Raw genomic sequence first — 17,130 nt, 5'->3', positions numbered from 1 at the left:
TTTTTGGGTTCTGGATGTAGGTGCACTACAACTCCCCCAAATCAGAGATAGTGGGCGGAGTCATGCAAATTCCACACCAATGGAGAGAGTCAGAAACACTGGGGTGTCTGTGGTGGAGGAAAAACAGAAAATCTAGGAAAGTATGAAAGTAGGACAGGGGAGTGCATGTAGTTAACGCTGTGTTTCATCTTTGGATTTTATTCCTATCTTTCCAGAAATTGTGGCTAAAACCCACAATATTTTAGATGGAACCCAGAGAGCCATCAATGTCTCTCTAAAAGGCAAAAGAGATTAATATATGGCTTCCAGGCAAGCTAGAACGGGTTGCTTTCCACTGAATCTTTTCTGTTCCAACAAACTCAGCAGAAACTCAGGGGTTTTGTTTCCATTTGCTGGCCGGGGCTTCAGATACTCGTTTCATCCATTTCCCATTCTTTTGAGACAGATGTGTCACCTGGATCTTGTAATGAAGATAGTGGTTACCATCTTATCTCTGGTTAAGTTTTATTTGAGGTGAGCCCATTGAATCAAAATACCTCAGTGTTTACATTCCTGAAGACGCATAAGAGTAAGGAACAGAAAGACACCATTTTTAAAAAGATTCCACACAAACACAAAACAAGTGGTAATTTTTATTGACCTAACAGACTTTCTATGTTAACTTTTTGAGAACTTTTCATCAGACAAGCTTGTGTCTATAGGAGTTTTCTTGCCCATCCTGGGAGCAAACTTTATTTAGCAACGCCAGGCAGAAAATGATGGATTTGAGCATATCTCAAAGAGTTCCTCACAACGCTTGCATGCCACAGTAACAATCCAAAAATCCAACAGTTTTAGTTAGTCAAGTTTGTACTATATGGAAAGGATCTACGAGGGCTATCCAGAAAGTAGGTTACGTTTTGGATTTCAAAAAGGACAAAGTATAGGATAAATCATTTACCATATGCAGCTGAAAGACACATTCCAATACTACAATCTCGTGTAATCCCCATTGAAATGTAGGCACGTTTCATATAGATACATGAGTTTGAAAAGTACTGCTCCAGTAAATTTGCCACCTCTCTTCTCCGTTTCCAACAATGGGGGCGTGGCTGGCAGCACAGCCTTTTGGCTATGCTGCAGGAAGGGAGAAGGGGGAAGAGCTGAGGACACAAGCAGGGAATTTACTGGGGCAGTACTTTTCAAACTCATTTATCTATATGAAGTGTGGCTAAATTTCAATAGGGATTACATGAGATTGTAGTTTTGGGATGTGTCTTTCAGCTGCATATGGTAAATGATTTATCCTATACTTTGTCCTTTTTAAAATCAAAAACGTAACCTACTTTCTGGATAGCCCTCGTATGTGCTCTGTCAAAATCATGCTCTCATATAGTTCTGCTGAGAAGGATGGGACTTTGTGTCGAAAGGATGACCAGAACGACATGTACTAGTATTTCAAAACATAAATATGTCTGTTTGCTCACTCTTGTATAGAAACTGACTAGATGTCGTCTAAATGGTTCAGATTATTTCCATTTGGAGCAACTCTGAAACCTTCCTCTTCCATTTTATGCTTCTGTCCTCCACTGATACATTCATTCATTTCACTTTGGTCTTCTTTTCTAAGCGTTCATTTAAACATATGGGTGCTGTCAATATTAACCTCTCATCCTCATAGAATAATAGTTGGAAGAAACCACATGGGCCATCTAGTCCAACCCCCTGCCATGCAGGGAAAACACAATCAAATCACCCCCGATAGATTGCAATCCAGCCCTCCTTGCCCCTATCTTCACTTGGTCGTTGAAAGTAACCTGTTCAGTTCGGTCAGGATGTCCTTCTAGTGCTTTGCCCTATTTCTAAAACTCCACGAAACTCACTTCCAAATCCTTGTTGCATCCTTTTTTAAAAAGTAATAATTGGGTAAAATCTTCCAGTTTTACCCTGTAACCATCAGGTCTATCACACAGCTTTCTAACTACCTATCACATCATACTTGATTTATTTATTTATAGTCCATCTTCTCCCTCGAGTTGGAGATAAGTTCTTGGCCATGATAGAAAAAAAAGAGAGGCTTGGAGCTCAATGCCTCCCTGACTGTGTGGCATCAACCATGATGGAAACGTTGGAAATAGCAACCTTCTTCAGGCATCTACTTGTTATGTGTTATGTATATAATTCGGATTGCTTACTGCATTGTATATGTGTATATTGGTGTGCAATTTTCTTAAATCTTTGTTGTGGGAGGGGCTGCAAAAACCATGACCAGATCTGGGCTTGTTCAGGACTCAGACTCCATTTTAGAAAGACTGTAGAAGATGTATGCTTAGAGACTTCAGTAGAAACAGTACAATTTAGAAGTTAGTTGAAACAGATGACAAAAAGATGCTTTGGACTTTGGACTGGAGCTCAGTGCTTCCTTAACTTGTGGCATCGGCCATGATGGAAATACCAACCTTCTTCAAGTCTCTACTAGTTATGTGTTATGTATATAATTGAGATTGCTTACTGTATTGTATATGTGTGTATTGGTGTGCAGTTTTCCTTAACTCTTTGTTGTGGGAGGGGCTGCAAAAACCATGGCCAGATCTGGGCTTGTTCAGGACTCAGACTCCATTTTAGAAAGACTGTAGAAGATGTATGCTTAGAGACTTCAGTAGAAACAGTACAATTTAGAAGTTAGTTGAAACAGATGACAAAAAGATGCTTTGGACTTTGGACTGGAGCTCAGTGCTTCCTTAACTTGTGGCATCGGCCATGATGGAAATACCAACCTTCTTCAAGTCTCTACTAGTTATGTGTTATGTATATAATTGAGATTGCTTACTGTATTGTATATGTGTGTATTGGTGTGCAGTTTTCTTTAACTCTTTGTTGTGGGAGAGGCTGCAGACCACACGACCAGATCTGGGCTTGTTCAGGACTCAGACTCCATTTTAGAAAGACTGTAGACGATGTATGCTTAGAGATTTCAGTAGAAACCGTACAATTTCGAAGTTCGTTGAAACAGACGACAGAGACTCTCAGACCAAAGAGATGCTTTGGACTTTGGATTGGAGCTCAGTGGCATCGACCATGATGGAAATAGCAACCTTCTTCAAGCATCTACTAGTTATGTGTTATATATATAATTCAGTTTGCTTACTGTATTGTATATGTATGTATTGGTGTGCAGTTTTCCTTAACTCTTTGTTGTGGGAGGGGCTGCAAAAACCATGACCAGATCTGGGCTTGTGCAGGACTCAGACTCCATTTTAGAAAGACTGTAGAAGATGTATGCTTAGAGACTTCAGTAGAAACAGTACAATTTAGAATTTCGTTGAAACAGACGACAGAGACTCTCAGACCAAAGAGATGCTTTGGACTGTAGCTCAGTGCCTCCTTGACTGTGTGGCATCAACCATGATGGAAATAACAACCTTCTTCAAGCCTCTACTAGTTATGTGTTATATATATAATTCAGATTGTTTATTATATTGTACACTAGCTGTGCCCGGCCACGCGTTGCTGTGGCAAAGTATGGTGGTATGGGAAATAGTCAAGATAATCCAGTTCAAAGCAGAAAAAAATAAGATTATAAATGGGTTATATAGCTATGTGGGAGGGCCTTGAGTCTACACTGCCATATAATCCAGTGCAAATTAGATAATCTGTGGAAGAGGCCTAAGTGAGGCCTAACTCTGCCTGTCCCCTGGGCTGAGTGGGTTGCTAGGAGACCAAGTGGGCGGAGCTTAGCCTTCTAACTGGCAGCAATGGGATAAAAACAATTATTCCTCTCCCTCTAATTAGGACTTCATTTTTCTTTTCTTTTTGTTGTATGAACGTAGAGGCATGGATGAGGGGTTGTGCTGCCAAGTTTAGTGTTTCTGGGACATTTAGTTTTGTTGTTTTGTCCTAGGCCGAAATTTCATTACCCTTTTATGTATTGCATATGTGTGTATTGGTGTGCGGTTTTCCTTAACTCTTTGTTGTGGGAGGGGCTGCAAACCATGTGATCAGATCTGGGCTTGTTCAGGACTCAGACTCCATTTTAGAAAGACTGTAGAAGATGTATGTTTAGAAGTTTAGAAGTTCGTTGAAACAGACTACAGAGACTCTCAGACTAGAGAGATGCTTTTGGACTCAAGGCCTCCTTGACTGTGTGGCATCAACCATGATGGAAAAGAAATGTAATTTCTTTGGGACCCTTCGAATTCATTCTCATATCTTTTCCTCTTTCGTCATCACACCAAAGAGTACTGCTTCCGTGCTTCCAGAGACAGTGCTTTCAAAACCGTCCCCATTCACCCACCACTGAATGGCTGGGATTGCCTTGTGTGTCTTACGTTGCGTGTTGTCCTTCTATGATGACTTGCCTCCTGAAGTAGCGGATGGCCGAAAGGGTGCCAAAGTTTGCCAGCAACACTGCGGGGAAAGAGTTGTGCCCACAGCTCAGGTGGATGTAGCAAAGAATGGGAAATTAGGCAACCTAGTCTCTTCTGTGCTAAAACTATTCATATTCTCCACACTCCCTTCTTTTTTTCACAATTCTACGTCAAAGCACTCAAAGTCCTGGATCCTGCATATATTTAAAAATCTCTTAACTGTCATAAATCAGGTTGTGATTGTTCCCTTTCCTGCATAATGTATTAAATTCCTGCTCTCTCTGCACCAGAGCTCCTGGAGATCTTTTTTAGCAACCTTTTCCATATTCTCAAGTGTTTTTTTATAGCCATGTAGACTAGCAACTTAGTTGAAAAACGGTTCGCAGAAGGATTAATTTCGCATCCTATCCTGTGTGATCTACTCTTCATCCTGTAAGAATTCAACTCACTTACACTGCCCAAGTCTGCAGTCCTCAATGAGTTAGTTAGCTTTAGATTAGGCTGGCTCCTGAATGTCAGTTGGAATGTATCTATTTGTTGTTATTATTTTAGTAAATAAACCTTTTGTAACTTTAAAAATTGAACTCTGCATCTTTGCCTCCTAAGCTCTCAATTCTTTTCCGGCCACAACACTTCACGCTCTGAGAGCTCGATGCTCAAATCCTGTGTTGTCAAAGACTTTTATGGCCAGAATCACTGGGTTGCTGAGAGTTTTCCAGGCCATATGGCTATATGACCACGTTCCAGAAGCATTGTCTCCTGATGTTTTGCACACATCTATGGCAGGCATCCTCAGAGGTTGTGAGGTCTGTTGGAAGCTAGGCAAGTGGGGTTTATATACCTGTCCAGGATGGGAAAAATATTTCTTTTCTGCCTGAGGCAAGTATGAATATTGTAACTGGCCTCCTTGATTACCACTGAATAGCCTTTCAGTTTCCAAGCCTGGCTGTTTCCTGCTTGGGTGAATCCTTTGTTGGGAGGTGTTAGCTGAACCTGATGGTTTCCTGTCTGGAATTCTCCTGTATTTTGAGTGTTGTTCTTTATTTATCCTCTTGAGTTTTTTTTTAATACTAGTAACCAGATTTTGTTCATTTTCATGGTTTCCTCCTTTCTGTTGAGATTGTCCAGAAGCTTGAGGATTTCAGTGGCTTCTCTGCGTAGCCTGACATGGTGGTTGCGAGAGTGGTCCAGCATTTCTGCATTCTCAAATAACATATTGATTTAACCAGAGAATTTAGCCATAGCAGAGCATTTGAAGAACCAACCTGGCCATAGCGGGCTGGGCTGTGGCTCAACTGGCTACTAACCAGCTGCAATAAATCACTACTGACCGAGAGGTCATGAGTTCGAAGCCCAGGTCAGGTTAAGCCCCCGACCATTAAATAGCCCAGCTTGTTGTTGACCTATGCAGCCCGAAAGGCAGTTGCATCTGTCAAGTAGGAAATTTAGGTACGCTTTATGCGGGAGGCTAATTTAACTAATTTACAACACAATAAAACTGCCAGCAACATGCCAGAAAAGGAATGAGGAAGTACAGTCACTAGTGGATGGTGAAGCAACAGCTACCCCTGTGGCCGGAATCATGAAGCTGGAAATGTTAAATGCCTCTGTGTTGACCTATGCAGCCAGAAAGACAGTTGCATCTGTCAAGTAGGAAATTTAGGTACGCTTTATGCGGGAGGCTAATTTAACCAATTTACAACACAATAAAACTGCCAGCAACATGCCGGAAAAGGAATGAGGAAGTACAGTCACTAGTGGATGGTGAAGCAACAGCTACCCCTGTGGCCGGAATCATGAAGCTGGAAATGTTAAATGCCTCTGTGTTGACCTATGCAGCCAGAAAGACAGTTGCATCTGTCAAGTAGGAAATTTAGGTACGCTTTATGCGGGAGGCTAATTTAACCAATTTACAACACCATAAAACTGCCAGCAACATGCCGGAAAGGAATGAGGAAGTACAGTCACTAGTGGACAGTGAAGCAAAAGCTACCCCTGTGGCCGGAATCATGAAGCTGGAAATGTTAAATGCCTCTGTGTGGGTCTATACTGTATGTTGTTTGTCTGATGGCATTGAATGTTTGCCATATATGTGTTCATTGTAATCTGCCCTGAGTCCCCTTCGGGGTGAGAAAGAAGGGCGGAATATGAATACTCTAAATAAATAAATAAAATAGCCTATTATTGGAGAACACAGAAATGCTTTCCTGATCTGAGACTGATTTGTAGTTGGAGATAATACTATCTTCCTTTGAGAGATGTAAGTACATGAGAACCAAAATATGTAACAGACTTGAGGAATAGTATTGCGAAGGGACTTAATTCCCAAATTGTGTACACACTATATTTGCTGTGAGATATACCAAAACCTTTTGAGGATGCTACCCACTGTCTCCCTCCTGTGTTTGGATGAGATTGGAGGGCCATAAAAAGAGGATGAGGACCTAGACGGTCTTCAGGGAATGATAACGAAAAGAGAGAGAAACCAGCCCAGGCATCTGTTCGGCCTTGTTTCAGGAGGTAACCAGTATGTCCACATTCCTGGGCTATCTCTCAGGCTTAAACCCACCCCCTTCCCACAAACCCACCAGGAGAGCTACGACTCCCACACAGCGGCCCTGAGATACCTTACCAATCTTCCAAGCATCTGGAGCCTGCAAGTCGGAGGTCTTCACAGCCCACGAAGCAAAGGCCACAAAGCCCAGACACATGTCCCGATGGGTGAGGACCGGCTGGAGGGGTCTTTCTAGGATGCAAAACAGAATCGACACATTTTTGCTGCAGAGATCATGAAACCTTCTATATATATAAAAGAGTAATGTAATTTCGGCCTAGGACAAAACAACAAAACTACACATCCCAAAAACACTAAACTTGGCAGCACAACCCCTCATCCATGCCTCTACGTTCATACAACAAAAAGAAAAATAAAGTCCTAATTAGAGGGAGAGGAATAATTGTTTTTATCCAATTGCTGCCAGGTAGAAGGCTAAGCTCCACCCACTTGGTCTCCTAGCAACCCACTCAGCCCAGGGGACAGGCAGAGTTAGGCCTCACTTAGGCCTCTTCCACACTGCCTATAAAATACAGATTATCTGATTTTAACTGAATTATATGGCAGTGTAGACTCAAGGCCCTTCCACACAGCTGTATAACCCATTTATAATGGACTTAATGTAAGGTAAAACCTTTACCCTTTACCTTAACTACCACCAATTCCTCAATACTTTATTTCCCATACCACCAGACTTCGCCACAGCAACGCGTGGCCGGGTACAGCTAGTATATACCTAAAGCAGTACTTCTCACCTATCATGCCAGCCGCATGAAAAATTCAAATGCTAATGCATGAATCCTTCTCTAGCTGAACTACAACTCACATCATGTCAGGTTAACCCCCAGAAACTCCATCAGTACTTAGTTTGTGATGTTGGGCAAGTTTGCTCTAGATGCATTGTCGGTGGGGTTCAGTGTGCTCTCTGGCTGGAGGGTAAACTACAACTCCCACCATGAGGAGTCAGTACTCTCAAACTCCTATTGTAAGTTCAGTTGGTCATGGGGTTCTGTGTGCCAAGTTTGGTCCCGATCTATTTTCGGTGCGGATCAGTGTCTCCGGATGTAGGTGAACTACAACTCACAAATGTCATAGTCAATTCCCCACAAACCCCTTCAGTATTCAAATTTGGGCGTATTGGGTATGAATGCCAAGTTTGGTGAAGATCTAGCATTGTTTTGGGTTCATAGTGCTTTCTGAATGTAGGTGAACTACAACTCCTATAAATCCCTCCAAAGACCTCCAGTATTTTTTCTTGGGCAAATACAGTAGAGTCTCGCTTATCCAATGTTCTGGATTATCCAACACATTTTTGTAGTCAATGTTTTCAATACATCATGATATTTTGGTGCTAAATTCGTAAATACAGTAATTACTACACAGCATTACTGCCTATTGAACTACTTTTTCTACCAAATTTGTTGTATAACATGATGTTTTGGTGCTTAATTTGGGAAATCATAACCTAATTGGATGTTTAATAGGCTTCTCCTTAATATCTCCTTATTATCCAACATATTCGCTTATCCAACGTTCTGCCGGCCCGTTTATGTTGGATAAGTGAGACTCTACTGTACATACATATTTTCACTTTTACTATGTGAATAGATTAAATGGCAATTTCCACAAAATAGCTGTGTTCTTTTAAGAGTAATACTGGTTTGGGAGCTTAATCCAGTGGCAGATACTTTCCAAGTATCCACCTAGAAAACTTTCTTCATTTTAGTCATATAATTTGGGGTGGAGATGACTTTTTTTTGCTACTGTCATTAAATAATTAAGAGTTGGAAACGTCTAGTGCTGATCAAGTCCAAACCACCCAGAATCTATTGTCTGCATCCTGCTGCTAGTACTGAAAAAGTTCTGAAAAGTTGACTGTTGCTCTGTTTTAATTCCACTTGGATCTAAGTTCAATCAGCTGTGTTTACTCTAGTCCTTTTAGTGCCTGAGACTTCAAGCCCAGGGTTGCAAGTCCAATCCCATGGGCCCTTAAATTGGGAGTATCTCAAGGAGGCTTATTTCTGAGTAAATGTTCAGTGGATTGAGCAACAAAAGTTTCAACTTTCAGGGCATGTTGCAAAACCTAATTCTTGCAGCCCAGGAGCAAGCCATCAGAACAAATGCAATTAAGGCCAAGATCGAAAAATCAGCTGATGACCCAAAATGCAGACTGTTCAAGGAAACCGACGAAACCATGGATCATATCCTCAGCTGCTGTAAGAAAATCGCACAGACAGACTACAAACAGAGGCATAACTATGTGGCTCAAATGATTCATTTGAACTTATGCCTCAAGTACCACCTCCCAGCAGCAAAGAACTGGTGGGATCACAAACCTGCAAAGGTATTGGAAAATGAGCACGCAAAGATACTGTGGGACTTCCGAATCCAGACTGACAAAGTTCTGGAACACACCAGACATCACAGTTGTGGGAAAGAAAAAGGTTTGGATCATTGATGTCGCCATCCCAGGTGACAGTCGCATTGACAAAAAACAACAGGAAAAACTCAGCCGCTATCAGGACCTCAAGATTGAACTTCAAAGACTCCGGCAGAAATCAGTGGAGGTGGTCCCAGTGGTGATCGGCACATTGGGTGCCGTGCCAAAAGATCTCAGCCGGCATTTGGAAACAATAGACATTGACAAAATTACGATCTGCCAACTGCAAAAGGCCACCCTGCTGGGATCTGCACGCATCATCCGAAAATACATCACACAGTCCTAGACACTTGGGAAGTGTTCGACTTGTGATTTTGTGATACAAAATCCAGCATATCTATCTTGTTTGCTGTGTCATAATAAAATAATAATAATAATATAAAAATAAAAAATAAACATTATTGTTGTTGTTGTTGACTTCAGCCCATGAAAGCTTGTGTCATCAAAAGTTTAGGCAACATTGCTGCTGTCCATGTCTTCCCAGGTGGGAAAAAATATTTAGAACTTCCAAGAAGTTGGGGTATGACTTGTTTTGTTTTGACTATGAAAACAATGTTGTGGTGATGAGTCATTTCTAACTCATGGCAATCCATCACGTTTTTTTTTCCGACAAGGTTTGCTTTGGCCTTTCTCTGTATCAAAAAGAGTGTGACATACCTAAGGTCACCTATATCCATCCTTGAAAGATATCTGAAGAGTCACCATTGAGGTAAAGCGGCCTTGTTATACAAACACAGAGATATAAATGTCGCTAACAACAACAATAATAATAATAATAATCCTCAAAGCACAACAGACAAAGAATCAGTACAAGAAAACCACACTACAAACTAGTTTTTTCTTCTTTTTCCCCCTTTTTTGGGTCTTTTTTAAACCTCTATTTCTATGTTTATTTTTTCCTCTTGATACTTTCCCACTTTTCTATTGATATATTGTTCCACCACTTTCAATGTATTATGTTTCACTATAAAATAAAAAAATATTCACCAAAAAAAATGTTTGAGAACCACTGTGTTAGAAGCAGAATCGCCTAATAATAATAAAGAAAACGAGGTACCTGGTTCCATCACAGCCATATGTAGGTCTTCTGGTCTTGCCTGGGCTTCAGTTAGGAGTGCAGGTGAAAAAAGCACCAATGTTCCTTGGGAGCCTCTCCGTAGCAGCTCCCCATAGTTTCTGGTTTGGGGTTTGACACGACGCATGTGTCTGCCTATGAGAGCTTTTAAAGCTCTTGCAGCCTTTCGTGCTTCAGAGGCCGGAAAACTCAAGAGGATCCCCCTCCAATTTCTCTTTCCCTTTGCACTGTTATCAAAAAAATATTCGTACACTTCTGGAATAGAGATTTGTATGGCGTCGCCAGCCTCCGCGGAGTTTGTGACATCAGATGGAGTCGACTGATGGCCGGAGAGGAGGAACGGCTTTGGCGTTGTGTCTTTGTCCCTCTGAGTTTCATCCATTTTGTCGAAAAAATATTCATACATTTCAGGACCATACATACTGGGCAACTCTGTGGCGGGATATGAAACCGGTCCTTCCTTTTCCCTCCCGTCCCACATGTTTCCTGTACTTTCTTGGGTTTCTGGAGAGTCTTGTGAAGTCAGACAAAAGGGTTCAAACTCTTTTCGGAAGTCAGAACCATGACCTCGTTGAATCGTGGGATGAGATTCCTTTTCAAATGACTCAGCCATGCCAAGACCACTGCCATTATCCTTTATAGTTGAAGCACCACTTTTTCTTCGTCTAGCCAATGTTTCATCAAGTTCTTGTGTTGGTCTTCTATACTTGCTTCCCTCTGATCCTTCTGGAAACAGTGCCGCATTATTATACGGAGAGCTGCTCGCTTGGCCAACTTGGTCTCTTTCTTTTGAGTTGTCACAATATTCAGTTTCTTTCTCACCTTTGCTGTTTAGAGCATCCTCTCCTACATTACTTGCCCATTCTTGAGGACCTTCTATATGACTCTCTGATGCCCAGTTCGCTATATCTGAGTAGCCTTGGAAAAGGTTTTCATGGAATGGTGTTGGCTGTGCCATCGAGACAATCTGAAGATCCTTGGAGCTCTTCTCGGCATCCGTTGTTCCTTCAGGTTCTGTGAGAAGTGGTGAAGAAACATCTGGAGAACATGGATGGATGATAGGAAACTCATCCTCTGAATTTTCAGCAACATTGGTTGATGTTGATAATTGGTTATCAGCAGAGGACATTTGCAAGGCATCATTTTGAGATGTCTGCAACTGCAAAGAGATGGTTTCAGGTCCATTTTCTCTTGCTGTGTCATCCATCCCTACTGAGACATCCTGACTTTCCATTGTCTCCTTCCCCAAGCGTTCTTGGATAGGTGAGGAACAGTCAGAGTTATTGGGCAAATTTCCCATCTCTGAGTCTCCTTCATTTTCTGTGGGTGTCGCCATCCCAAGCTGATGTCCCAAATGCTTCAAAGTGACACTGGAGAGCGGACTTCCTTGGGTCCAGGAAGACAGAACGGTGTTGGATGTGTTGTCGTGGCACAGAAATCTGCTGACTGAGCCCAGATCGGTTTCGTCCTCGCTGCCGGACAAAAGGTCTTCTGCGAGCAGGTGTGCATCCGGGGCCCTGCGAGAGAGGCAGTTGGTTGTGTCATGGGCCGGGACAGCGCCCCACCTGATCGGCTCAAGTTCCCCTTCCTCAAGGTCACTGAGAAGCGGCTCGTCAGCTGTGGCCAAGGCTGGGGGGATCAAGCTGCATTCCTCCGAGGCCAAGTAGAATTCAGCCCAGTCCCGGTCATTCAGCCAGATGCTGTACTCAAAGTTTTCCATCTGAGAAAGAAAGAAGGAGAGAAGACATGAGAAGGTGAGAGGAGGAGAAAACTAAATTTCAGTAAAGGGCATTATTACCTTGCAATATCATTTATTTTGTCTTTGTAAACCTGGCATATGGAAATGTATAAGAATGAATGAATAAAAAGAATACAAATTAATGAACAGATATACTGTACATGCAACTCTATTAAATTCTGCTTGCCAATTATCTCTCAATATTAACGCAATGGGCTAAACCTTTGTGCTGGTTGAACTGTTGACATGAAGGTTGGATTGCTGACCAGAAGGTTCGAATCCACATGACGGGGTGAGCTCCCATCTGTCAGCTCTAGCTTGCAGGGACATGAGAGAAGCCTCCCAGCAGGATGTTAACACATCCGTGGATCCCTGGGCAACGTCTCTGTAGACAGCCAATTCTCACACACTAGAAGCGACTTACGGTATGTTGCTTCTGACCGTGTGTGTATGTGTATATATATATATATATATATATATATATGAGGGCTATCCAGAAAGTAGATTACGTTTTGGAATTAAAAATGAACAAAGTACAGTAGAGTCTCACTTATCCAAGCTAAAAGGGCCAGCAGAAACTTGGATAAGCAAATATCTTGGATAATAAGGAGGGATCAAGGAAAAATCTATTAAACATCAAATTAGGTTATGATTTTACAAATTAAGCACCAAAACATCATGTTATACAACAAATTTGACGGAAAAAATAGTTCAAAACACAGCAACGATATATAGTAATTACTGTATTTACAAATTTAGCACCAAAATATCATGATGTATTGAAAACATTGACTACAAAAATGCGTTGGATAATCCAGAATGTTGGCTAAGCGAGTGTTGGATAAGTGAGACTCTGCTGTATCTCTCAATATTGAGGAGCTGCAGTGGTGAGATGGGCTAAACCTTTGTTCTGGTTTAACTGCGGACTTGAAAGTTCGAATCCACAAGACGGGGTGAGCTCCCGTCTGTCAGCTCTAGCTTGCAGGGACATGAGAGACGCCTCCCAGCAGGATGTTAACACATCCGGGGATCCCCTGGGCAACGTCTATGTAGACAGCCAATCCTCTCACACTAGAAGAGACTTACAATATGTTGCTTCTAACCATATATATATATATACGAGGGCTATCCAGAAAGTAGATTACGTTTTGGAATTAAAAATGAACAAAGTATAGGAGAAAACATTTACCATATGCAGTTGAAAGCCACACCCAAATACCACATCTCACGTAGTCACCATTCAAATCTAAGCACTTACCATAATAATAATAATAATAATAATAATAAGAAGAAGAAGAAGAAGAAGAAGAAGAAGAAGAAGTAGTTTATTTATATCCAACCTCCAGCTCTCCCGAAGGGGACTCAGGGCAGCTTACAGCAAAATCAAAATACAAGCGATGATAAAATATGAAACATCAAAGGACAACAAAAACCAATAATAAAATATACATAATAGGCGAAAAAACACAACACAGAATTAAAACATCAAATTAAAAACAATGAGGTTGCAATGAGGATAAGCAAGGTGCATATTATGAGTAATATTACCATAGCAATGGAGCTTTGCAACTCCTTCCCCACTAAATTCTGCCGCTTGCTTCCTCAACCACTTGTTTCCAACAATAGGGGCGTGGCTGGCAATGCAGCGTTTTGGCGACACTGCGCAGCTGTGGAAAAAGGTGACCGGCTGGTTGAGGTAGCAAGCGGCAGAATTTAGTGGGGAAGGAGTTGCAAAGCTCCTTCATCGCTATGGTAAGTGCCTAAATTTGAATGGCGACTACGTGAGATGTGGTATTTGGGTGTGGCTTTCAACTGCATATGGTAAATGTTTTCTCCTATACTTTTTGAGGGTGCAAGCGGCAGAATTTATTGGGGAAGGAGTTGCAAAGCTCCTTCATCGCTATGGTAAGTGCCTAGATTTGAATGGCGACTACATGAGATGTGGTATTTGGGTGTGGCTTTCAACTGCATATGGTAAATGTTTTCTCCTATTCTTTGTTCATTTTTAATTCCAAAACGTAATCTACTTTCTGGATAACCCCCATATATATGGAGCCCCTGGTGGCACAGCAGGTAAAACCACTGAGCTGCTGAACTTGCTGACCACAAAGGTGGTGATTCGAATCCGGGGAGCGGAGTGAGCTTCCACTGTTAGCCCCAGCTTCTGACAACCTAGCAGTTTGAAAACATGCAAATGTGAGTAGATTAATAGGTAACAGCACTCCATGCAGTCATGCTGGCCACGTGACTTTGGAGGCGTCTACAGACAACGCCAGCTCTTTGGCTTAGAAACGGAGATAACCACCAACCCCCGGAGTAGGAGACATGACTAGACTTAATGTCAGGGGAAACATTTACCTTTTTATTATATATACATATATATATTTATACACACACACACACACACACATATATATATATACAGTAGAGTCTCACTAATCCAAGCCTCGCTTATCCAAGCCTCTGGATAATCCAAGCCATTTTTGTAGTCAATGTTTCCAATATATCGTGATATTTTGGTGCTAAATTCGTAAATACAGTAATTACAACATAACATTACTGCATATTGAACTACTTTTTCTGTCAAATTTGTTGTATAACTTGAAGTTTTGGTGCTTAATTTGTAAAATCATAACCTAATTTGATGTTTAATAGGCTTTTCCTTGATCAGTCCTTATAATCCAAGATATTCGCTTATCCAAGCTTCTGCCGGCCCGTTTAGCTTGGATTAGTGAGACTCTACTGTATAGAGAGAGATAACTTTAGCATGATCAAAAAACAGTAGCTAGGATTAGTTATGCAAGAGGCAGAACTTTGTAAATACAAGGAGACACCAAAGACAGTGAGCAAGTTAATCCAGTCCAGGACTATCTTTGAAGTTTAATTCTCCCTTTCTCCATTCTTGAAGGCAGCACTGAATTGCCATCTTTGAAGGAACACCTGAGATAGCCCCAAGCCTGTTCCCAGCCTGAATTCTGGGTGGCTTTGTCCTTTCTCATAGAGATTGTGGAGTGTTTAATATAAGATTGGACCTAGGAAAAGACCTGTTACGTGGCCTGGGATCTTTTTGCTGCCACAAAATGCACCTTGCCACCACTCATCTTGCTAGGCATCTTGTTAGTAAACAGGCATTGGTGACAACATGACCTTCAAGGCCTTGTCCTTGTGTCCAGCGAGTACCCCAGGCTACAGAAATGCCAGTGGCTGTTCTAATTCTCTCCCCTTCCTTTAGTATCAGGGATTTGTTTATATCCTTGGCAATACTATTATTTTATTTTTATTAGCGACATTTATATCCCACCCTTTTCACCCCAAAGGGGACTCAGGGCGGCTTACAAGTTATATATACATACAATAAATTATATTATTAGTATAGCACAATATAAGCACTATATAAGCATTATATATTATTATATTGTACTATAGTAATATTACATGTGATATAAATGTACAATTGTAATGGAGTATTATTATTATTACATTGTATTACATCATATTATTATCAATATTATATGTATATACAATATATTATAATATTAGTATAGTATGAGTATTACTGTACATACAATATATTATATTATTAGTATAGCACAATATAAGCACTATATAAGCATTATATATTATTATATTGTACTATACGACTATATTGCATTATTATTAGTAATACAGTAGAGTCTCACTTCTCCAAGACTCGCTTATCCAACATTCTGCATTATCCAACGCATTTTTGTAGTCAATGTTTTCAATATATCGTGATATTTTGGTGCTAAATTCGTAAATACAGTAATTACTACATAACATGACTGCATATTGAACTACTTTTTCTGTCAAATTTGTTGTATAACATGATGTTTTGGCGCTTAATTTGTAAAATCATAACCTAATTTGATGTTTAATAGGCTTTTCCTTAATCTCTCCTTATTATCAAACATATTCGCTTATCCAATGTTCTGCTGGCCCGTTTATGTTGGATAAGTGAGACTCTACTGTATATGTAATATAATTATACTATTATAATAGATTATTATTATTATTATTATTATTATTATTATTATTATTATTATATTGTACTACACCATAATATTATTATCAATATTATATGTATATACAATATATTATAATAATATTTTGGTATAATATGAGTATTATATCTCCATGTCACAACCATTTGGATTACCCAAGGAGTGGGGTAACCTTTTTGGAGCATTTCTGCCATGCCATGGTCTCCTCCAAACTATGGAGGCAATAAGTGATAAGGGGAGAGGGGAGAAGAGGAAAACACAATGTTAAGGGCAAGTTGGCTGTAGTTCCTACCTTGCAAGCAGCCTAGGCCGGAGATGGGGCCATGCTGGCGCAGCAAAATCCCCCCGACTTGTCATGGTGCTGTGCCCATCGCCCTTGGCACCACGAGCACTGGCAGCGAGTGCTTGGAGAGCCTGCTTTCACAAGCCAAAAATAGCCCCCTTCCTTCCCAACCTGTCACATGAAATTCTATAAATGCAAAGGGCTTCTACAGAAATAGAAAGCAAACTGCCCTGCCATAGACCCACGAAAGCAGCCACTGTGCGTGCCCTTGTTGCCCAAGGTCAGCATCTTTTTACCTGCTCAACCACTGACTAGGGGCGGTTCAACTGCGAGGCAAACCAGGCAGTTGCCTGTGGTGCCATCCTGTAGGGGACACCATTGAGGCAATGGCTGCCTCTGCCACCACGCCTGCCTCCGCAAGGAAGGAGGTCATTGCTTTGGGGAGCAGAGAAACGCCGCTTCTCTGCTCCCCAGAGCGACAAATGCCTTCCTTCTCGCCAGGAAGGCGTTCACCACTTTGCAGAGCAGAAGCGCGGCTTCTCGGCTCCCCAAAGCGGCGAACGCCTTCCTTCTCCTCCCTTCCTCGAGGCCAGGTCTCCGGGCTGTCTGGCCATGTTCCAGAAGCATTCTCTCCTGACGTTTCACTCACATCCATGACAGGCATCCTCAGAG

The 17,130-nt window shown here is 41.4% G+C and overlaps 1 protein-coding gene across 1 annotated transcript; it reads right to left on the bottom strand.

Annotated features, from left to right (window-relative positions):
- Positions 1–619: 619 nt before the first annotated feature.
- On the bottom strand, positions 620–16,654 carry perm1 (PPARGC1 and ESRR induced regulator, muscle 1). The gene is made up of 4 exons (XM_062965630.1): positions 16,468–16,654; positions 10,398–12,135; positions 6,979–7,092; positions 620–4,386 (listed from the first exon to the last, which is right to left on the bottom strand). Exons 2-4 carry the CDS (start codon positions 12,133–12,135, stop codon positions 4,304–4,306), a joined length of 1,935 nt encoding a protein of 644 aa, XP_062821700.1. The 5' UTR covers positions 16,468–16,654; the 3' UTR covers positions 620–4,303.
- Between the last annotated feature and the right edge of the window lie 476 nt (positions 16,655–17,130).

The sequence above is a fragment of the Anolis carolinensis genome, unplaced genomic scaffold (genome assembly GCF_035594765.1).
Source record: "Anolis carolinensis isolate JA03-04 unplaced genomic scaffold, rAnoCar3.1.pri scaffold_15, whole genome shotgun sequence".
Classification (NCBI taxonomy): domain Eukaryota; kingdom Metazoa; phylum Chordata; class Lepidosauria; order Squamata; family Dactyloidae; genus Anolis; species Anolis carolinensis.
Note: the sequence above shows the minus strand (reverse complement) of the source record. Positions and strands in the feature narration are given on the sequence as shown.